The sequence below is a fragment of the Physella acuta genome, unplaced genomic scaffold (assembly GCF_028476545.2).
Source record: "Physella acuta isolate Inbredline_101_S28 unplaced genomic scaffold, ASM2847654v3 ptg000601l, whole genome shotgun sequence".
In the NCBI taxonomy this organism is placed as follows: Eukaryota; Metazoa; Mollusca; class Gastropoda; family Physidae; genus Physella; species Physella acuta.
In genome coordinates, this window is record NW_026732120.1 from 276,707 (window position 1) to 299,901 (window position 23,195).

A 23,195-nucleotide genomic window follows, 5' to 3' on the forward strand; every position below is an offset into this window, starting at 1 on the left:
GTTAAGGTAAACTTTACCATATTGTTGACTTCGATTCTGTCAAGATAAATGTACAATTCCCATTGGCGTCAGGCGAGTTAGACGTCACATAATGCTGTGAATGATAGAGTTCTCCTTTGGCGATTATTTTCTTGATAACATTCATTAGAAGAAACGTAGTTAGATCAGAAAATTGTTGTGGGATGACAGATACAACAAGCAATTTTTGTTGGATGTTGGCTGAGGTGATAGAAGTGCAAACTTTATTGGGTTACGTCATACGCTTCGTTTCCTTGTCATAATAGACAGAGGCTTGATGTAATGGGGCTAACATGGTGGATAATGACATGGAGAGGATACTTAATGACATGGACAGGATACTTAGTGACATGTAGGGGATACTTAATGACATGTAGAGGATACTTAATGACATGGACAGGATAGTTAATGACATGTAGAGGATACTTAATGACATGGAGAGGATACTTAATGACATGGACATAATACTTGATGTAATGGGGCTAACATGCTGGATAATGACATGGAGAGGATACTTAATGACATGTAGAGGATACTTAATGACATGTAGAGGATACTTAATGACATGTAGAGGATACTTAATGATAGAGGATACTTAATGACATGTAGAGGATACTTAATGACATGTAGAGGATACTTAATGACATGTAGAGGATACTTAATGATAGAGGATACTTAATGACATGTAGAGGATACTTAATGACATGTAGAGGATACTTAATGACATGTAGAGGATACTTAATGACATGTAGAGGATACTCAATGACATAGACAGGATACTTAATGACATGGACAGGATACATAATGACATTTAGAGGATACTTAATGACATGGACAGGATACTTAATGACATGGACAGGATACTTAATGACATGGACAGGATACTTAATGACATGGACATGATACTTAGTGACATGTAGAGGATACTTAATGACATGTAGAGGATACTTAATGACATGTAGAGATACTTAATGACATGGACAGGATACTTAATGACATGTAGAGGATACTTAATGCCATGTAGAGGATACTTAATGACATGTAGAGGATACTTAATGACATGTAGAGGATACTCAATGACATAGACAGGATACTTAATGACATGGACAGGATACATAATGACATTTAGAGGATACTTAATGACATGGACAGGATACTTAATGACATGGACAGGATACTTAATGACATGGACAGGATACTTAATGATATGGACATGATACTTAGTGACATGTAGAGGATACTTAATGACATGTAGAGATACTTAATGACATGTAGAGATACTTAATGACATGGACAGGATACTTAATGACATGTAGAGGATACTTAATGACATGTAGAGGATACTTAATGACATGTAGAGGATACTTAATGACATGTAGAGGATACTCAATGACATAGACAGGATACTTAATGACATGGACAGGATACATAATGACATTTAGAGGATACTTAATGACATGGACAGGATGCTTAATGACATGGACAGGATACTTAATGACATGGACATGATACTTAATGACATGTAGAGGATACTTAATGACATGGACAGGCTACTCAATGACATGGACAGGATACTTAATGACATGTAGAGGATACTTAATGACATGGACAGGATACTTAATGACATGGACAGGATACTTAATGACATGGACAGGATACTTAATTACATGGACATGATACTTAATGACATGTAGAGGATACTAAATGACATGGACAGGCTACTCAATGACATGGACAGGATACTTAATGACATGTAGAGGATACTTAATGACATGGACAGGCTACTCAATGGCATGGACAGGATACTTAATGACATGGACAGGATACTTAATGACATGGACAGGACACTTAGTGACATGGACAGGATACTTAAAGATATGTAGTAGAGGATATTTAATGACATGTAAAGGATACTTAATGATGTGGACAGGATACTTAATGACATGTAGAGGATACTTAATGACATGGACAGGATACTTATTGACATGGAGAGGATACAATGACAAGTGCAAAATACTAAATGACATGTTCAGGATACGGAATGACATGGACATGATAAATAATGACATGGACATGATACTTATTTGAGGACACATAATATAATGAAATCTATAGGATACTTAATGACATGTATATAAAACTTAAGAGCATTTACATAAAACGCAATAAGATCTACAGAATACAAATGCTTGTATAGAATATTTAATTACGTTTACACTGCATTTGACAGCTTTACAGAACACTTAAAGCTATCATGCTGCTACTCCTACATAACAATTGTACCATTGGTATAGGAAGGCCTGGTCTAGCAGAAAAGCTCTAGACTGCGATCCCAAAGACTTGAGTTCGAAACCGGGTCACGAATGTGAATGTACCTTTAACAAACAAATATGTTTGTGTCAGTAATCACGAAAAACCTAAATAAAACGAAACAAAAGATGTCATTAAAGAAATTGACTTATGCCAAACTAACTTTTAGTGTCCTCATAACAATGCATAATTTTATAATAGCGCCCTAATAATTCTGTTGAAGTTATTGTTACAGATTCCTTTACCTTTTTAGCGGTGTCCATACAGTAATGTTACATATTGTTATAATGTCCATATACAAATGTTTCACATTGTTATAGTGTCTTTATACTAATGTTACAAATTGTTATAGTGTCCTAATACTAAAGTTTCACATTGTTAGAGTGTCGTATACTAATATTGCACGTTGTTATAATGTCCTATTACGAATGTTACACATTGTTATTGCGTCCTTATACTTATTTTAACTTTTTTACTGCATCCTTACAACTGTGTAAGCTTTCTGATAGGTGTTACCAATACTGCGTTATAAAATGGATACTAAGTGGATAGTCTCCAGCCCGTATCCATTAATTTGTGGATGTTATAGAATACTGCGTTTTAAAATGGATACTAAGTGGATAGTCTCCAGTCCTTATCCATAAATCTATGGATGTTATAGAATACTGCGTTTTTAAATGAATACTAAGTGGATAGCCTCCAGCCTGTATCCATCAATCCGTGGATGCCACAGCCGGCTGTATCCATCAGTCTGTGGATGCTACAGCCGGCTGTATCCATCAGTCTGTGGATGCTACAGCCGGCGGTATCCATCAGTCTGTGGATGCTACAGCCGGCGGTATCCATCAGTCTGTGGATGCTACAGCCTGCTGTATCCATCAGTCTGTGGATGCCACCGCCGGCTGTATCCATCAGTCTGTGGATGCTACAGCCGGCTGTATCCATCAATCTGTGGATGCCACCACCGGCTGTGTGCCCCTCCTGTAGCCTAGCACGACCAGCAATGTTCGCCTGTAGCGCGAGTTGAACCTGTAGTGGACGAGCCAGTAGCAGGAACCAGACACGGCCAGGATGAAGTTGCTGATGTTGGTCACTAGGAAGTACATGTTGTTGTAGCGCTTGCCCACCGTTAGCTCCGGCACCAGCAGGCGGCTCATTGACGTCACGATGACCGGCAGGTTGCAGGCGATGAAGACGAGCAGGACCACTGCGATGCCCTTGATGACCTGCAGGTCGGACGTTGACAGAGTGACGTGTTTGCTGGACTTGGCTTTCTGACCTGATTCCGCTCCGGTTTTGACGGAATTTCGAAATATTGAGGCTTTCCGTAGCCCGTGTGTTATGATCAACAGACAGATGAAACAAACTAGAAATGTTAGAACCAGAAGGACATTTCTGTTTAAAATGTCCATGAGAATTTTCACCAGGTTTTCGCGGTTCGCAGAATACACTATCTCAATTTTTGTAAGGTTTAGACTCGGGTAATATTGCTCGCTTAACCTTTGTGTGACGAACAAGGGGAAGTACTCGGCGCAGAAAAAAAGGGAGATGACTCCGATGACCGCCCATGTTTTGTATTTACTGAAGGTGTATTTAAACTGGAGCGGCATGACCACACAGCAGCACCTGGCCACCGCGATGTAGCACGTGACCAGGTTGGCCAGGTCGTAGAACATCCGGTGGTAAGGCACCAGGAATAGGACGATGGTCAGCGGGTCAACAGACCAACTTCCGGTCAGTTTTTTGACCAGCAACAAAATTAGTGTCACCAAATTAAAGAGGTAAAATATCAAGTCAAACACGCTGAGTAAACACAGCGACACCGTGACGCCATCTTTGAGCCCGAGTTTGATGAAGACGAAAACCGTGAGAATGTTCGAGAAGACGCCGATCAGGGTTATGACCGGTGCCAAGATGTTGGTCAAGGCCAGTTCCATGACCTTCATGACGTAATACGAGGCATCCCCTGAGGCGTTGGTGTTCATGTCGTTGTTGTTGCTAAAGTCTTCCATGTAACAATTCTGTCCTTCTGTTACACGGGTCGGGGTCTTAGTGGTAGGTTACACGGGTCGGAGTGTAAGTGGTAGGTTACACGGGTCCTGGTGTTAGTGGTAGGTGTCACGGGTCGGGGTGTTAGTGGTAGGTTACACGGGTCGGGGTGTTAGTGGTAGGTTACACGGGTCGGAGTGTAAGTGGTAGGTTACACGGGTCCTGGTGTTAGTGGTAGGTGTCACGGGTCGGGGTGTTAGTGGTAGGTTACACGGGTCGGGATGTTAGTGGTGGGTTACACGGGTCTGGTTGTTAGTGGTAGGTTACACGGGTCGGGTCGGGGTGTTAGTGGTAGGTTGTACGGGTCGGGTTGTTAGTGGTAGGTTACAACAGTAGGTTACACGGGTCGGGTCGGGTCGGGTTGTCAAGAATATGTTACACGGGTCGGGTTGTAAGCTGTAAATCAAACGGACTCTACCACGGACACTTAAGGTACAGACTATGATCTGACCACTGTACCGTTCAGTACTTTATTCACGCGAGTTAGTGTAGCAATCTGTTTAACGGCTCAGCGAATCACTTCAACAAGGCAATGTAGCAATCTGTTTAACGGCTCAGCGAATCACTTCAACAAGGCAATGTAGCAATCTGTTTAACGGCTCAGCGAATCACTCCAACGAGACAGTGTAGCAATCTGTTTAACGGCTCAGCGAATCACTTCAACAAGGCAATGTAGCAATCTGTTTAACGGCTCAGCGAATCACTTCAACAAGGCAATGTAGCAATCTGTTTAACGGCTCAGCGAATCACTTCAACAAGGCAATGTAGCAATCTGTTTAACGGCTCAGCGAATCACTTCAACAAGGCAATGTAGCAATCTGTTTAACGGCTCAGCGAATCACTTCAACAAGGCAATGTAGCAATCTGTTTAACGGCTCAGCGAATCACTCCAACGAGACAGTGTAGCAATCTGTTTAACGGCTCAGCGAATCACTCCAACGAGACAGTGTAGCAATCTGTTTAACGGCTCAGCGAATCACTCCAACGAGACAGTGTAGCAATCTGTTTAACGGCTCAGCGAATCACTCCAACGAGACAGTGTAGCAATCTGTTTAACGGCTCAGCGAATCACTTCAACAAGGCAAGGAACAAACCGGTAGATCTCGCTGAATTTAAAAAAGATCTGTACCACTATGTGCTTGCCTGTCTTTACGCTATCACTTATCCCTGTCCATTGTTTCATCTGTATGTGCTCCAGTACTAAAGCTTACCGTTAAATAATATCAAACATTGAGCCTGCTGGACAAGTGTCTAACCCTAACGCCACTTAACTCGTGCAAGAAAAAACCAAAAGCTTAAAACTCAATTCTTCAACAAAAATATATATCATATAGACCTTATATTTAACTCCCCCTTTTAAAGTACAGATTTGTGAGAGTTATCGAACGTAGTTTGTAAAGGGCAGTAATTTAAAATAAAATAGAACAGAGGTAATGGTACCTTTAGATTACAGATGACAAGAACAATACCATTTTGAAAAAAAAATGTAATTTTAGATTTTACAACTAGATGGAATGTTGTGGGGGAATTGTTATTTATAAAACAAGATCTATGTTTAAATTTCGGTAATGATAGCTGTTGATATAAAATAGCATGCATTCTACGACGTTTTTGTCAAGTGTGTAATCAAAATAAATATCGGACCGCGATCTCGACGTAACACGTGTAATCTCAAGAGAGTTTAAACTGTCATATGAAATGGCGGGGGAAAATCGATGTAATGACGTAATAACGGTCGCGATTTGAACGGATTTTAAAATTATAAACAAAAGACGTTTTCATGAAACAAGTCTGTAATCAAATATCACAAAACAGTAAGTTTAACTTGCCCAAGATGTAATACCACTAATTCAAGTTTAAGATATGCAATCCGTATAATAATGCTTTGTAGAAAAAACAAGAGACAAAATATCTAAGGATTTTATTTAGCTGAAAATATAGCCGTGTCTAACATTTCTGTCTCGCAAGGCTGAGTGTTCACAGGATGAAGGTTTTCGTCCACTCCAGTCTAACTAAAGCCAACCACTGGTTCACGGCTGTTGCTGTTGTGGTAGACACACCACATGTTGGCGTAGACAAGGCCGGTAACGTACCACACGCGAGGCTTGTTCACAGTGACGTCATCACATACACCTTCGTGAGACAAACGGGCGAATTCGTGTATTACTACGTCATGGTGTTTTGGTTTCATTTGGAGCTGTTGCCAGCATTGATCTAAATACACCTGGTTATTAAGATCTGGTTCTGTGAAATCTGGTTATTGAAATCCAAATCTAGCTCTATGATGATTGGCTGTTGCTATGGTTATCAAACCTAGCCTGATCAAATGACACTGAGTCAGAAATATTGATTATCAAATAATGAATCTTCGAGTCTGTGCCAAAGTTAATATGCTGAGATAAGTGAAGCTGATAAATAATACCTAATGAGTACAAATAATGGATGTTAATGTCGCTTTGATAAAATGTGACGTGGTGTACCGGCCTAGCCCGTCTTAATCAGAGAACTTCAACAACACATAGTTGAACGTCATCATACAAACCTAAGAACAAAAAATTATCAACATGTGTGTGACTGAGTTACTGTTTGTTTGTGTGGTTTGTTTATTGATCTACTTCCTGACCCCATTTCTGCTCCTTGTGTATGTCGCCATCTTGGTGGTCACTGTAGTTGACTTTGTTTCTTGAGAGGGTCATCACAAGAGTCAGTGACTCAACACTCGGCTCAGTCGTTAGACTCATCACACGAGTCAATGGCTCAGTCATCTCGATCTTCAGACGCATCACACGAGTCAATGACTCAGCTTGGTCGTTAGACTCATGACAAGAGTCAGTGACTCAAACCTCAGCTCGATTTTTAGACTCATCCATTATCACAAATGCTGGACTAAATCTGTTACAACACCTATAACCGTTTTATTTTCACAACAATAAAGTGATTTAATCCAAGGATCAAGAATGATATTCACATTCTTTACTGCTGACCAACAGATCAAAGTGTGTTACAGCTGATAATCTGACCAACTGACCAAGACACACACTTCTTCAGTGTGACACAAAGTTGGATAAGGAGCTACAAGGTTCTCTATTGTCTTACCCTACTAGTGTCACTGACCTGCCTCCTACATGGTCGTGAGGTTCTGAACTATCGCATTGATTGCGACTTGCTTGACATTTGCGTTCAACTAGTAGAACACCTTCTTCCATGAAATATCTTCTGATTTATTGTGACTTGCTTAACTTTTACTACCAGGCACAGAAGTCATCCTTCCATGAAATATCTTCTGATTTATTGTGACTTAACTTCTACTACCAGCCAAAAAATAGAAACTTCCATGAAATATTTTCTGAGCCAAGTATTTCGACCTATTTCGAAAACTCTTGTCGTGCACGATGACCTTGGTCCCAGTCATACACACTAGGGGAGGGGGCACCAGAAACTTCCGGGGGTAGGGACACACTAGTTAAAATATATTTTTCTATATCAATGTCCCTGGACAGATGCCTGAATGTAGCAGTGATGTAGGAAAAAAACTTATTGTGTAGACAGTCACGGGTAATTGGGGCAATGTCTTCATGATGGGATATGTAAGTGTTCCATTGTTAAAGCTTCATGATAGAATATGTAAGTGTTCCATTGTTAAAGCTTCATGATGGAAGCGTATGTTTATTGCAACTATTCAGTGCATTATGGTGTGTCACATGGAATACAAACATATAATTGTGTCACGGGGACTACGGACATTAATTAATTTTAATTGCAGAAAAACTAAGCTTGTCTTAATTTATTTAAAAACGACAACTCAGATGATTGGTTAATATATTTAATACAATTTTTTTGCCTATAACATGGAAGAGGAAACTTTAGGTCTGTTTAAACTGGAACACGTCTTGAACAAAATAGGCTGAGGTTAAAAACTAAGAACACTTTTATTTTGAACAATTTTCAGGTAGCTACTCATTTTGATTTGCTCTAAAATACATTATTTAGACCAGAAAAATTTATTTCAAGTACTGTAATACAACGCAGTGATAGATCAAATAATTAAATTGACCTGCAAGAGCTTTTCTTTTTTTTTTCCTTCGAGGCGAACTACATCCCAAGTAATTCCCAACAAACTGTATAACATATGTAAATAGAAGTAAATACAAAAATAAATTGTATGATAAATGACTATTATAAGTACCGGTAATTTTAAAACTGGGACTGTGATGTTTGAGTCTTGTTTAAAGACAACAAAGGCAGCTGTCAAAGTTAACAAATTTTAAAATCGTGACAACATTTGTCAATATTTCGGGGATCTATCAGATTTACTTAAAAATAATGTAAAAAAAAAGATTAAACATATACACAAACTTATAATTCTAATGCTATTTGTATTTATGTCGTTTCAGCTGCCTTTTATAGCCATTGAAAGGCTAAGAAGATATTGCCAAAACCACTGTAAGATGATTGAAATATAAATCCTAACAAAGAGAAGTTAAAAAATGAAATTTAAATGAACAGCAGAAAAATTTATAATACTAATGAACATAAATAACACGAACATTCGCGACTAAATGTGAAGGAATATTGATGACATTTTCGCGCAATTAGGCGAAGGTTTCATTATTTGTGGTAAATAATCTTGTACCCATAGCCGGCCCTGAACAGATCCGTCCCGCCCCAAAGGTCATCGTCCCGACGGGGTTTGTCTTGTAGGGGGTCGTACACCTTCATCCGGTCTAGCTCGGTGGGCGTGACGTCAACATTGACCACCTCAAAGTTGCTTTCTGGGCTGGCATAGTAGGGGTTCATCACGTGACTCCCGTAGTGGGGTACCGGCAGCAGCTTGTTGTACAGGAAACTGTTCTGGTACCAGGGGGATTTGGGGTCACGGGGCAAAGCGATCTGCTGCTCAAAGGGGAGTTGTTTGGGAGAATGGATGAGGTATTTAGGGGGAGAGATGTAGTAGGCTGCCTGGGGCGGGTAGGGTGGGGGCTGGTACTGAGAGGGGTGGGGCATGACGTAGGGTGAGGATGGGTGTAGGACATGCTGCTGGAGGGGCGCCATACCCCCCGGGCTCACGATGTTGTGATACTCGGGTCTGGAGAAGGGCGGGGGTGGGTAGTACCCGAACCTGTAGTTGCTGAACGCGAACGGGTTGTACTGGAAATTATCTTTAGTGTCTCCCTCTCGCTTGCTCTTGTCTTTCCAACTGTTATCTTCCTCTTCGTTCTCTTTATCGTCATTAGCTTTGTCCTCCGCCTCTTCCTCATTACCTTCCTCCTCTCTATCCTCACTGCTGCTTTCATCACCTTCCTCATCGTCCTCTTCCTCTTCGTTATAACCCTCCGCGTCTTTAGCCGCGGTAGATCCGGCGTATTTTCCGCCGTACGACGTTTCGTATTTTTGTTTCTTGGCAGCGGATGCAATGTCGACGGAGAAGTCTGGCGCCTCAAACAGCTTGAGTTCGTCTGAGACGGGCGGCTTGTCACACTTGACCTCCTTGGCGTGGTTACAGGTCAGCAGTTCCTGGGACCACAGGGTCTCCGTGGGGCAGTTGAAGGCCGCGCCCTTCCCCCAGATACAGCGGTAGAACTTGGTGCAGTCGTGGACGTCAGGGTAGAAGTTGAACAGCGAGGGGCAGTTAAACGATGCTGGGGGAAAGTTAAACAGTAAACAGTAAGTTAAACCTTTCTGGGGAAAAAGTTTAGCAATAGGGGCAGTTAAACGATGCTGGGGGAAAAGTTAAACATAAGTTAAATCTTTCTGGGGACAACGTTTAGTAATAGGGGCAGTTAAACGATGCTGGGGGAAAAGTTAAACAGTAAGTTATACCTTTCTGGGGAAAACGTTTAGCAATTAGGGGAAGTTACACCTTTCCGGAAAAAAATTCGTTAAGAAAAAACGGCATTTAAACGATTCTAGACACAAAGATGTTGAACAGAAATGGGCAAATTAGACTGAAAGAAAAAAGTTAAACTAGTCAATAAAATGTTGAAAACTAGACCGTGCACATAGCGTCGAAGACGATTATTTATTTAACTATAAAAAATATACAACTGTATTTGTTTTATATTGTTTGATATCATACAACGGCTGGTATTATCTTAAGATAAAATAATGGCCCAATGTAATCGTCACTATTTTATCTTTGCTGTGTTGTCTTATACAGCATTTATCCATGTAAATTACTTATTATAAATAAACGGTATAGATCATAGCTACCTTTATATATAAACTTGAATAAAATTGTTAATTTATGCAAGAAGGTCATTGTGTCTTACCTGCTGATTGGGCGAGAACCGCCATAAAATCTGAAAATAAAGTTGGAATGATTTATTCATTAATAATAGAGCGAATTATGTAAGTGTGGGGAGGGGGTGAGTCAGAGGATCCCGGTTATAGTTTCAAGACATATATGTAAGTGTTGTGTTGACAATATATTTAACTTTAATCTTGGAAAAATGATTTGTATCTTTGTTGAACCCCACTTCACCACTTTTCACTTTTCCCTAACAATCCTAATGTGGCATTCAAGTCTCGAAAGACGATACAATTTCGCCTTGGAATTCAAGACACAAGAACAGGACAGCAAGTAGAGAAGAGCCGGATGTTGTCCATATATCAGCCCCGCCCCCATCTACCCACACAGCTGATGTGTGGCAGAGGGAGACACTGCCAACACAACCAGGCATCAGTCGAGTCACAGGAGCTGCCTGAAGGATCCGAACTCTGGACTTTTCAAGTTAACAACCAGAGGCTCTTCCACAAGGCCACGCCAAAAATATTTTCCTTTCGTTAAAATCCAAAGAAACCAAATGTTGTAGCCAGAGATAACTCTACTTAAGGGCCTACTGTCCGCATGAAAGTGAAACACCGCTGAATCTACGTCTATCATCTCAACGGTTAGACGTACCCACTTGTGCCAGTAAGTTTTAGGACGGCATCACATATGGTCAAGTAAATCAGTTTTAGTTTTGGTTCACAGAAAAATGCGCAGTCGCAGAAATACGCAACGGAAAACTGCGCAAACAGAAGCATTAGCAAATATTAACTAAATTTTACTAATACAATTTAATTGTGTCACATTTCAATGAAATCTGTTTTGTTATGTTCCGATTTACATGTAGTCACTCTTTAAAAGTCTGTAAATGCTCGATCTGAGAAAACAAAAAAAGTCATTGCGTACTTTATTTGTGGAGTTTTCTGTTGAGCATTTTTCCAGTTACCCATACATCGAAAGTTATAATATAACATCATGTAGGAGATGATATAACACTTATAGGAGACAATGAAACACCATTTAGGAGATGATATAACAATTATAGGAGACAATAAAACACCATTTAGGAGATGATATAACAATTATAGGAGACAATAAAACACCATTTAGGAGATGATATAACAATTATAGGAGACAATAAAACACCATTTAGGAGATGATATAACAATTATAGGAGACAATAAAACACCATTTAGGAGATGATATAACAATTATAGGAGACAATAAAACACCATTTAGGAGATGATATAACAATTATAGGAGACAATAAAACACCATTTAGGAGATGATATAACAATTATAGGAGACAATAAAACACCATTTAGGAGATGATATAACATCATCAATGGGTAGAATAGAAATTATGAATGCTACGAAATTGATGTGCAAATATCAATCATTACACATTTTACGAGTACAAATCACAATACAAAACATTTTACATGTAAGTATCACAAAACAATGACGGTACAGATACACGGTACAGACATACGGTACAGACACACGGTACAGACATACGGTACAGTCACACGGTACAGTCACACGGTACAGTCACACGGTACTATAGCCCACGCATCAACCTGTTCTCGTGTTCCCATGTTATTTTTTTGTAGGAGCGCGTTAGTCTTGCTCGTCGTTTGTAGGTTTACCAACTTTCACACAACATAGAATGTTGTATTTTCCTGCGCCGTAACATGGTTTAGCGACTAAAGAATAACAGTAACTCAACCATGGCTATAACGTTATTTTACAAACTTCTATCTAGTCAAAGTTGCACAGAAATTATTAATTTAAATGTAATTATTTTTTTAAATATGTATTTCAATTTTACCACAACACCCCCCCCCCCCCCTTTCTATTCTCATGTAATTGATACTTTCCTTATCACAGATAAATACAGCGATTCGATTTTTACTCCAACATGACGATATTTTTTAACATTTTTTAACATTGTAAATTTATAAATCCGGAAACAGTTATGTTTAAAATATTACCAGTTATAGTTATTGTTGTGGTGTGGACTTGTATGTCATGGCGACATTATTGGCAGGTGCTTTGTTAAAAAGTAACATAACACTTTGGTGTTTTGTTAAAAAGTAACATAACACTTTGGTGTTTTGTTAAAAAGTAACATAACACTTTGGTGCTTTGTTAAAAAGTAAGATAACACTTTGGTGCTTTGTTAAAAAGTAACATAACACTTTGGTGCTTTGTTAAAAAGTAACATAACACTTTGGTGCTTTGTCTACCAGCATAACATAAAAGTAAATGAATTTTAGGCCGTGAAAATAAAGCTAACGTTGATACTGCTAATCAATTCTTTAAGTTACTACTGAATTAATGTACACATCATCCTATTCAGGTGTGTTCTGTAATTGCCGACATAATGTACACATCATCCTATTCAGGTGTGTTCTGTGATTGCCGACATAATGTACACACCTTCCCATTCATGAGTGAGTCGATGTGGCGTAAGCGGTAGAGCGCTAGGCTGCTAACCCGAAAGTCTGAGTTCGAATCCGGTTCCAAGTCAGTAGAACTTCCTCAACTCTGATGGGTACCTAACAAGGCGGCTGGGCAAAGTGCTGACCACACCTTCCCGTCAAGAAACATATCAACTCTACTTTATCTGCCCAAAGGATCGCTAGGTCTATAGAGGGTTCTTTACTCTCTTTATACACCCCGTGTATGTTCTGTATCTACTGACATAATGTTCTGTAACTACTGACATAATGTTCTGTATCTACTGACATAATTTTCTGTAACTACTGACATAATGTTATGTAACTACTGACATAATGTTCTGTAACTACTGACATAATGTTCTGTATCTACTGACATAATGTTCTGTAACTACTGACATAATGTTATGTATCTACTGACATAATTTTCTGTAACTACTGACATAATGTTCTGTATCTACTGACATAATGTTCTGTAACTACTGACATAATGTTCTGTAACTACTAACATAATGTTCTGTAACTACTAACATAATGTTCTTTAACTACTACGTGTACTCATAGCCCATCGATCAATCTACACAGCGCAAAAACAAACAAACAAACAACAACTCTAAAGTTGTAATCTGAAACCTGCCATACGCTCTACACGGAGCTATAAATTCCCAATACGAAACTAAGCCTTAGAACTACCAAGCCCAGTATGTGCACCAGTTAACCCCCATTCAGGACACACTAATTATAAGCGACCATCCCGCATACGATTATCTACATCAAATCGATAACTAATTAATTGTACACGTGAATCCGTTATTTTACAGATATTGAAGAGTTTCAAGCTGAAATCTTTATGCACATTTTTGCAAAATCGTATGAGTTACATTCACTGGTACAACTAAATGGTATCATTAAGCTACTGGTACAACTAAATGGTATCATTAAGCTACTGGTACAACTAAATGATATCATTAAGCTACTGGTACAACTAAATGGTATCATTAAGCTACTGGTACAACTAAATGGCATCATTAAGCTACTGGTACAACTAAATGGCATCATTAAGCTACTGGTACAACTAAATGGTATCATAAAGCTACTGGTACAACTAAATGATATCATTAAGCTAGTGGTACAACTAAATGATAACATCTAGCTAGTACTTATATGTTTAACTAAAAAAAAAGATATGAAATAGAACGCAGAGATGACAGTACATCTGTTTTCTCAAAGGCTAACAATTGTCTAAAAATGGTAAAAAAATATAAAGTACTAGCGTACCCGACCCCCGCGCGTTGCCGCGGGGATAGAAGAAAGTTTGACGAAATATATTAGGATTTCACCAACGCTTTATCAATTATAATTATATGTTCTTAGACGCGTGACCTACTTTTCTAAAATCTTGAATGTACATTAATTAATATGGTAGAACACACTTCGGTGAGCGCCTCTATGTAAGAGCGTAGAGGGGCGCTCTCATGCCCCCCCCCCCGATTACACTACCGCATAGGCGCGGCGTACTACCCCTGGCTCCTTAAAACTACCAGGCGCCATCGGCCAAATAGCATCCTATTAATAAAGATGCAGATTTCGTCATTCGCTAAAGTGACACAAATGATCAGGATTTTTTCTTTAACACGTAAAAAAATTATTTGACGTGTTTTAAATATCAGTGTGACTCATGCAATATGCTAGCGTTACTAATGGTCTATTATTAGATGCTCGATCTCAATTTCTGACTGGATTGTCTAATAATAGATGCTTATTGCATCATTCGCAAAGTGACGAAACTCTACAGTAGTCTCCTCATATTCAAAAAGTTATTTTTTCATCTTTCGCAAGGTGATGAAACTGTACAGAAGGATTTCCTCGCGTTACAAAGTTATTTTTAGAAGCCTGTTGTAGTTTTACCGCTGAATATAGTAGTACTCCTTACTCGCAATACAGGACGCTCGATTAACGGATGCCAAGTGCCAACATAGTCGCTCTAAAACTCTGGGCGCCAAACCGTGTATTGACGAAAGTTGTACCCTATATGGCGCCGCCCATAAGAAACTTTAGTTTTCTTTTTCGCAGAAATATTCTCGGGAGTATTCTCATCTACTCCCTAAAGTTTCATGGCACTCGGATGAACCGCATCCGAGTTTTATTTTTTATATACCGTGTATAGAGAAAACAAATCGCTCCCCCCCCCCACCCCGGGGACCCCGCCCTTGCAACATTAAACAATATTTTTTTGCAGAACCCTACTATTGAGTGATCTAATCATCTCCCCAAAGTTTCATGGTACACGGATGAACGGTGTGAAACCGAAATTTTATAAACCGTATATAGAGAAAAATCGCAGCCTCCCGTGGCGCCGCCCTTGCGAAATTAAAAATGATTTTTACAGAACCTTTCCCTGGAGTTTTATAATGAACTCCCCAAAGTTTCATGCCTATCGGATAAACGGTGTCACTGCAATTCACTTTTATTATTTTTATATACCGTATATTGAGAAAAACAAATCGCGCCCTGCCGGGGCGCCACCCCTGCGAATTTGAAATATTTTTTTTCGCAGAAACCTCCCCAGGAATATTCTCAACAACTTCCCAAAGTTTCACGGCGATGTGATGAGAGGTGTAGTAATGCATAAAGGACAGACACACATACATACATTGCTTTTTATATATATAGATAAAGATTGATTCTTATATTTGCACCAAATTTTAATTTGATGGACTGCTGCAACTTTTTACTTGATTGGTCTAGGTAAGTTGTATTTATGCATCAGGAATAATCATTTTAAATCATGCAGCTCCTTAAAATATAATCACCCTACATTTTATTCCTTCTTGATTTTTTAGTCTGTGTGGACAAAGCATTTGTGAACAAAACAACTATGGTCAAAGCCCCTGTAGTCAAAGCCCCTGTAGTCAAAGCCCCTGTAGTCAAAGCCCCTGTAGTCAAAGCCCCTGTAGTCAAAGCCCCTGTAGTCAAAGCCCCTGTAGCCAAAGACCTTTGCTCAAAGCCACTTTGATCAAATTGTCAAAGCACCTTTCAAACTTTGGTCAAAGGTCCGCATACCCAAGTTACCAATACAAATACAGAACAACTAGAAACGTTTAGAGCAGGGCCCGTAGTTGAGTCACGAGAATTGACTCTGCCTGCTTATATGTTACAACAAGGCGTATATTATAGATGTATTTCTGTCATCATTTATACCTTAACCGATATGCCTGTAAACTAATTATTTTGTTTAATAAATGAATATAATCAAATGAAATTTATCTCAGGAACCCATGACTACGAAAAATAATAATAAACTCTTATAATAACAAACTTTAAAAAATGAACTAAAATAATTAAAAAATAATTTAAAAAATTGTTTTATTCTTTTAACGAGCAGTTTATACAAGCTTGTAATTATAAATGTATATATAACTTTTTTTTTATTTAATTTTTTTTTTATCAGAACAGAATCGCATAGAAAGAAAAACCAAATCAACTCAAACAATGCGGAAGATTTGTAATGTACATAGGATAGTTAATCAATCTTAAACTAATTTGATTAAAAAGTGAACCAAATTGCATGTCGCATTTCATTGTCATCGAGTCTTGACATTCGTTTCAAATTTGAATGAAATCAGTCATGCAGAAGTGGTAAAAATTTCGCTCGTGAGTTGCGATTCATTGCGAAAAGACAATACAGCACAAAGTACGGGAAATTAAGTTAATTAAAACTTAAAAATCAAAGAATTTAAAAAAAAATTGAGAATGTGTTTTGTGATTTTTAACAGCAAAAAAAAAAACAACACTTACGTGCAATGAAAACAATGAGCATTTTGTCCACACAGTAGTATCTTCAAGGTGGATGAAAACCTTCCAAATACTCTAACATTCGAACTCTGGCAAGTAGCGGAAATTCCCAATGTCTAAAAATATCCCAGGACAACCTAATCTACATATTTGCCCCTAGAGCCGGGCTCTCCTTGAGGAAGTATCCGAGCGAGTGATGCGATGGACCCCACACACCGGACGTCCCGCACTCAATGCCGGACATCCAAAGACAATCTGTCGTCTGCTGCTGATAGAGGGCGCTATTTTCAATCTGTGTTGACATCAGTTGATGCCAACGCGTGGTCTGTCATGGCAAATATTGCCATTGGTCAAGTGAGTTACCGATGGTCAACTGAAAAGCCCCCTCTACCACCCCCCATCGATGGTAAACGGAACAGCCCCATCTACCCCCTCCCACACCAATGGTCAACGAAACAGCCCCCCCCCCCCTCCTCTACCCCCTCTGCACTGCCCCCCTCCCCCGAGCATCGGTTTTCCCCAGCCATCAATTATCAACAATTAAAACGTTTGTGTGACTGTTTGCCTAAGCCGGTCCCACAACTTTCTTAAGATTTTTTCTAACTAGAAGATGTTTAACAAAACAAAACAAAAAAACCTTCAAATTAATATAGCAAAATATCTTTTATAAATCGAAGGTCAATCAGCTTTTTTCTGGACATTACAGTTTTTTTCGTTGGTCATTACAGTTTTTTTCGTTGGTCATTACAGTTTTTTGGTCATTCAACGTTTTCTTCCTTGGTATTTTCGTTATTTGTAATCTTTGTTTGCTAAATTTTTGCAACGACCGCCATTCATAGTTTGGGTACTTAATCACAGGCTATCATCTTCCTAGACAGTAAATATTCACTCAGCAGATATTTGGTACCTTGCATGATAGTGACACTTTTTGCCACAAGTCGGAGAACCAGCCTGAAAACGTGGCTACCAGATTTATGTGGCATCATCACACAATGTCACGCCTCAAAAAAATAAATCAAATGCCATTGTTCTAGAGACCTACTGTTAGCCAAACGTGGAATAGATATATAACCCTGATTGTGTAGTAGAGGGTACAATACGGTTGTTATAGGTTGACGGTTAAATCCTGAAACACGAATTGGTCACCTGAGTGAAAGACAGGTGACTGGACAAAACGGGTTGGGGGGGGGGGGGTTGACCTAAGATGTACAAAGGCTAACAGTAAAGCTCCAAATAAGGAGACTGGACATCCGAGCTTGATATATATGCACGTATTATAAAGTTAACTGGTATTATATTTAACCTCATCACCGTGCCCACGACTCTGTCCTCTCATAACATTGTCAGTGCCACAAGTTATGGAACCTGACCAATGACTGACCAATGACTGACCAATGACTGACCAATGACTGACCAATGACTGACCAATGGAGTATTCAGTATTCCACCATACCAAATATAAGCATCCATCTCACCATACCAAATATAAGCATCCATCTCACCATACCAAATATAAGCATCCATCTCACCATACCAAATATAAGCATCCATCTCACCATACCAAATATAAGCATCCATCTCACCATACCAAATATAAGCATCCATCTTACCATACCAAATATAAGCATCCATCTCACCATACCAAATATAAGCATCCATCTCACCATACCAAATATAAGCATCCATCTCACCATACCAAGTATAAGCATCCATCTCACCATACCAAATATAAGCATCCATCTCACCATACCAAGTATAAGCATCCATCTCACCATACCAAATATAAGCATCCATCTCACCATACCAAATATAAGCATCCATCTCACCATACCAAATATAAGCATCCATCTCACCATACCAAGTATAAGCATCCATCTCACCATACCAAATATAAGCATCCATCTCCCCATACCAAATATAAGCATCCATCTCACCATACCAAATATAAGCATCCATCTCACCATACCAAGTATAAGCATCCATCTCACCATACCAAATATAAGCATCCATCTCAACATATAACAGGCGGTTCTTATGATTAAAATATCTCTGCAGCGTTGGTATTTGACCCCAAGACGTGGAATGTAAACTACCAAGTTTTCCGTCTGTGTTTAGGCATGTTTAGATGCACTCAGTAAAATCTACTGCAGCAAACACAGATATACGTGCATCCACTGCAAGCAAACACAGATGTAAGTGCAGATACAGCAGCTGTATGTGCAGCTAGTGCTAAACTAGACTGTGGGGGATAAGGTGCTGATGTTTGTGTAACTCGGCACACAGACTTCGTGCCTCTAGCCCTACACCAGTCGCTGTCCTGTTTGTGTTGTTGGTGTTGGTTCTACACGACACTCTCCTACTACGGCATTGTGGGTAAACATGGCTGCCAGTGTTGACAAACTCGGCAGGCTGATTCAATTTGGTGTAGATTAGTTTAGCTCACAAGTGAATTTTTCCGTTTTTTTTTTGTTTCTCTCTAGCGCTGTAATTAAAATGAAGGTTAAAAATAAACATAGCAAATAAATAATTATGAAATTTTATTTTAACTGATTTCTCAACATAACCACAAATGGCCAGCTTGCATTAGCCACGGTCAGGGCACTGCGATATATTTCTGCCTTTCTGATTGGCTGAGACAAAACGAATTGCTCCATGGGATGTTGGTCACGTGTTCATAAAAGGTCAACAAGTGGAACTTTATTCTTCTCTAGTTGGCTGTAAAAATACAGTTGAATAATTTAAGCATTCTTTTAAGCATAGAGTTTTTTTGTTTAACTGTTCTTTAATAAACACGATTTAGCCATAAAACAAAAGTAATTTCGACATACACATATAACTCAATAGTTTGACATACACATATAACTCAATGGTTTGACATACACATATAACGCAATAGTTTGACATACACATATAACGCAATAGTTTGACATACACATATAACGCAATAGTTTGACATACACATATAACTCAATAGTTTGACATACACATATAACTCAATAGGGAGATGTGTACATAGCTAGCACAGCAGGTGTGTTTTAAATTACCGGATTATTTGTTTTGATTTGTACATACGTCACAGCATTAGGTTTATTTAATTAGAAAGGAATAACGTCGCTACAAATGTCATGTATTGGCATTTGGTCCACACTTCATTACACATGTCATGTATTGACATTTGACCCACACTTCACCACGTATGTCATATATTGACATTTGGTCAACACTTATGTCATACACCAACTTTTGGTCCTCTACATATGTCGTTTATTGACATCTAACCAATAAGCACTGCACTACTTTTAGTATGGCATATGTCACAGACTACAATAAAATGACCTGCAGTATATTATACGTCGTAAGTAAAATCGAACTAGCGTGTATTATGACAGATGACACACACTACAATACAAATGTCACGTCGTGTGACATCTGGTTAAAGCACCATATGCCACATCTGGTTAAAGCAGCATATGCCACGGGCTTCGTCGCTTCTCTAGGTAAATAAAAACAAAGGGACACCACTCCACGCTCTGATCAAGTTTCGTGTCAAGTGTGCTGTTAAAACACACGTTCCCAACACACCTTCGTTAGCTCAGTGCCTGACCTTTAACCCCAGAATCTGAAGGCTGACCTTTAACCTTTACATAACCCGATCAACCCATAGTCAATTTTTGTGTGTGTTAAAGACTATTAGAATGCTCCTGGGGGCTAAAGTAATGAACAAAATCTTCACACAAACGTGAACGTCCGAATAAAATTCCTGCAACAGGTTGGGCGGCATCACTTGATGTGTGCTAGAGATGAGGGTTAGGGCTGTCTGTGTAAGGGTTTAAGGTGGGTTAGGAGTCTGGTTTGCTGTGGCCATAGGGGGTGGGTTTAATCATCTAAGATGGCGTCGTTTATGGAGATTACAACTGGAAGCATTTTAGTTGACTGTCCAGTTTCAACATTTGGTCAGCCTTAGGACAACGCTTTCAACATATCCATTCATATATATATATATATATATATATATATATATATATATATATATATATATATATATATATATATATATATATATATATATATATATATATATATGTATATATATATATATATATATGTATATATATATATATATATATATATATATATATATATATATATATATATATATATATATATATATATATATGTGTGTGTGTGTGTGTGTGTGTTTGTGTGTGTGTTTAAACACAGGTTGTTCAGCTGTCAATTATTCGTTTATTCGGATGTGATGTTGATTCACAGAGCAACAGATAATGTCGCAATAACACAGATGTAATTGAAACTCTAGTCAACCACATGTTCCGTGGTTAATCCCTGTCGTTTGTTGCGGGTTAAGCACCAGCGATGGAGGTTTGTGTGTGGCTGAGCCACAGTAAACGCATGTGGTGTCAAATTACAGAGTTTTATGTTGCAGGGGCGTGGTCGCGGGAACAACCTGAGAAAATAAAATTTAAAACGTGTATGACCGGTCAACTAAATGGTCTACATGGCACCAACAAATCACCTACGGGTACCAAGAAAACACCTACGGGTACCAAGAAAACACCTACGGGTACCAAGAAAACACCTACGGGTACCAAGAAAACACCTACGGGTACCAAGAAAACACCTACGGGTACCAAGAAAACACCTACGGGTACCAAGAAAACACCTACGGGTACCAAGAAAACACCTACGGGTACCAAGAAAACACCTACGGGTACCAAGAAAACACCTACGGGTACCAAGAAAACACCTACGGGTACCAAGAAAACACCTACGGGTACCAAGAAAACACCTACGGGTACCAAGAAAACACCTACGGGTACCAAGAAAACACCTACGGGTACCAAGAAAACACCTACGGGTACCAAGAAAACACCTACGGGTACCAAGAAAACACCTACGGGTACCAAGAAAACACCTACGGGTACCAAGAAAACACCTACGGGTACCAAGAAAACACCTACGGGTACCAAGAAAACACCTACGGGTACCAAGAAAACACCTACGGGTACCAAGAAAACACCTACGGGTACCAAGAAAACACCTACGGGTACCAAGAAAACACCTACGGGTACCAAGAAAACACCTACGGGTACCAAGAAAACACCTACGGGTACCAAGAAAACACCTACGGGTACCAAGAAAACACCTACGGGTACCGAATATTTTCACCCTCCTCTATCACTATCAGCCCACCGCGCTGCTTGGGGCAACATAAAAAAATGGGGATATTTTTATTGCGTCGTCTCAAACGGTCCAACATAGGTAATTTCTGTTTCACAATACGTTTATAAAGTCGATGTTTATGTAATGTTTATATAGTTTTGTAAAGTATTTCCCACAGTTACAGGCATAAAGTTGTAGATGTTATAGCTCTGTATCGTCCAGCACCCTTTAACAAGCAAATATTCTGGGAAGTTACAGCGGCAAACACAAAAATTAGGATAGAAGAGAATAAACAACGGAATGTTTTACTTGATTTTTATATTTGTACCAATACAAGCATCACTTGACAAGATAATAATTTAATTAAGTGTAAGGGTCACGAAGAAGGTTACAATTATCCAACAATGAATAAAAATTGCGAGCCTCCACGAATACATTCCTTTAAAATACCCAGGATCGTGGCGGCGCCCCTGTACGAAATAAGTCACACGTGATTATTTTATTATATATTAAATGATTTATTGCCAGCTCATTTTGTGTCTTCAAAACCTTTTGCAATTTTAACTTTAGCGATAAATATTTGGCTGAGGTGAAGATATACACAAACAGAAATCATTGAGGTAAACAAAGTACTAATTTTTTTTTTGTTGTATGTTATTATAACTGTTATGTATAATAGAGTTTTATTTTAAATCGATATTGCATATCTGTAAACCAATACGTTAGTTCTGCGAGAAGGACTTTCTTACCCGAAAAATGTGAAAACGTCTACTTAGTAATACCAAAAGTGAAACGTGGGTAGAGGGTCCAGTACTCGACACAGCTGAATGATATAACAATATATGTATTTTCGACTCAAGACAATCATTGAGTGATTGACTCGTGACAATCAATGAGTGATCTTAGGTAATCGTGACAATCATTGAGTGATCTTAGGTAATCGTGACAATCATTGAGTGATCTTAGGTAATCGTGACAATCATTGAGTTATCTTAGGTAATCGTGACAATCATTGAGTGATCTTAGGTAATCGTGACAATCATTGAGTGATCTTAGGTAATCATGACTACTAGAGTTTGTAATTGTAATTGAGGTCAAATTAGTCTTTCGAG

At 38.9% G+C, this 23,195-nt stretch overlaps 4 protein-coding genes across 4 annotated transcripts; 1 reads left to right on the top strand and 3 right to left on the bottom strand.

Annotated features, from left to right (window-relative positions):
- Nucleotides 1-3,272: 3,272 nt before the first annotated feature.
- LOC131947625 (uncharacterized) lies at nucleotides 3,273-4,340 on the bottom strand. Its single transcript, XM_059308852.1, has one exon. It carries the CDS (start codon nucleotides 4,338-4,340, stop codon nucleotides 3,273-3,275), a length of 1,068 nt encoding a protein of 355 aa, XP_059164835.1.
- Nucleotides 4,341-8,473: 4,133 nt separating this feature from the next.
- On the bottom strand, nucleotides 8,474-17,144 carry LOC131947621 (uncharacterized). The gene is made up of 3 exons (XM_059308848.1): nucleotides 16,906-17,144; nucleotides 10,647-10,676; nucleotides 8,474-10,016 (listed from the first exon to the last, which is right to left on the bottom strand). The coding sequence occupies exons 1-3, from the start codon at nucleotides 16,925-16,927 to the stop codon at nucleotides 8,986-8,988; spliced, it is 1,083 nt and encodes a 360-aa protein (XP_059164831.1). The 5' UTR covers nucleotides 16,928-17,144; the 3' UTR covers nucleotides 8,474-8,985.
- A 606-nt stretch (nucleotides 17,145-17,750) lies between these two features.
- LOC131947626 (shematrin-like protein 1) lies at nucleotides 17,751-18,912 on the bottom strand. Its single transcript, XM_059308853.1, has 2 exons — nucleotides 18,356-18,912; nucleotides 17,751-17,853 (listed from the first exon to the last, which is right to left on the bottom strand). The coding sequence occupies exons 1-2, from the start codon at nucleotides 18,910-18,912 to the stop codon at nucleotides 17,751-17,753; spliced, it is 660 nt and encodes a 219-aa protein (XP_059164836.1).
- Nucleotides 18,913-20,791: 1,879 nt separating this feature from the next.
- Nucleotides 20,792-22,211, top strand: LOC131947627 (RNA-binding protein FUS-like). The gene is made up of 2 exons (XM_059308854.1): nucleotides 20,792-20,855; nucleotides 21,451-22,211. The coding sequence occupies exons 1-2, from the start codon at nucleotides 20,792-20,794 to the stop codon at nucleotides 22,209-22,211; spliced, it is 825 nt and encodes a 274-aa protein (XP_059164837.1).
- Nucleotides 22,212-23,195: the final 984 nt, after the last annotated feature.

What these genes read in the sequence shown, in the direction of transcription:
- LOC131947621 (XM_059308848.1), bottom strand. Translation starts at nt 16,927, where the DNA reads ATGCTCATTGTTTTCATTGCAC. An exon ending in GCTCATTGTTTTCATTGCAC is followed by an intron (nt 10,677 to 16,905) that starts GTAAGTGTTGTT and finishes CTTTATTTTCAG; the next exon opens with ATTTTATGGCGGTTCTCGCC. An exon ending in GGTTCTCGCCCAATCAGCAG is followed by an intron (nt 10,017 to 10,646) that starts GTAAGACACAAT and finishes ACTTTCCCCCAG; the next exon opens with CATCGTTTAACTGCCCCTCG.
- LOC131947626 (XM_059308853.1), bottom strand. Translation starts at nt 18,912, where the DNA reads ATGGATGCTTATATTTGGTATGGTGAGATGGATGCTTATACTTGGTAT. An exon ending in GAGATGGATGCTTATATTTG is followed by an intron (nt 17,854 to 18,355) that starts GTATGGTGGAAT and finishes CCACGTTTTCAG; the next exon opens with GCTGGTTCTCCGACTTGTGG.
- LOC131947627 (XM_059308854.1), top strand. Translation starts at nt 20,792, where the DNA reads ATGGCGTCGTTTATGGAGATTACAACTGGAAGCATTTTAGTTGACTGT. An exon ending in CTGTCCAGTTTCAACATTTG is followed by an intron (nt 20,856 to 21,450) that starts GTCAGCCTTAGG and finishes ACGGGTACCAAG; the next exon opens with AAAACACCTACGGGTACCAA.
- LOC131947625 (XM_059308852.1), bottom strand. Translation starts at nt 4,340, where the DNA reads ATGGAAGACTTTAGCAACAACAACGACATGAACACCAACGCCTCAGGG.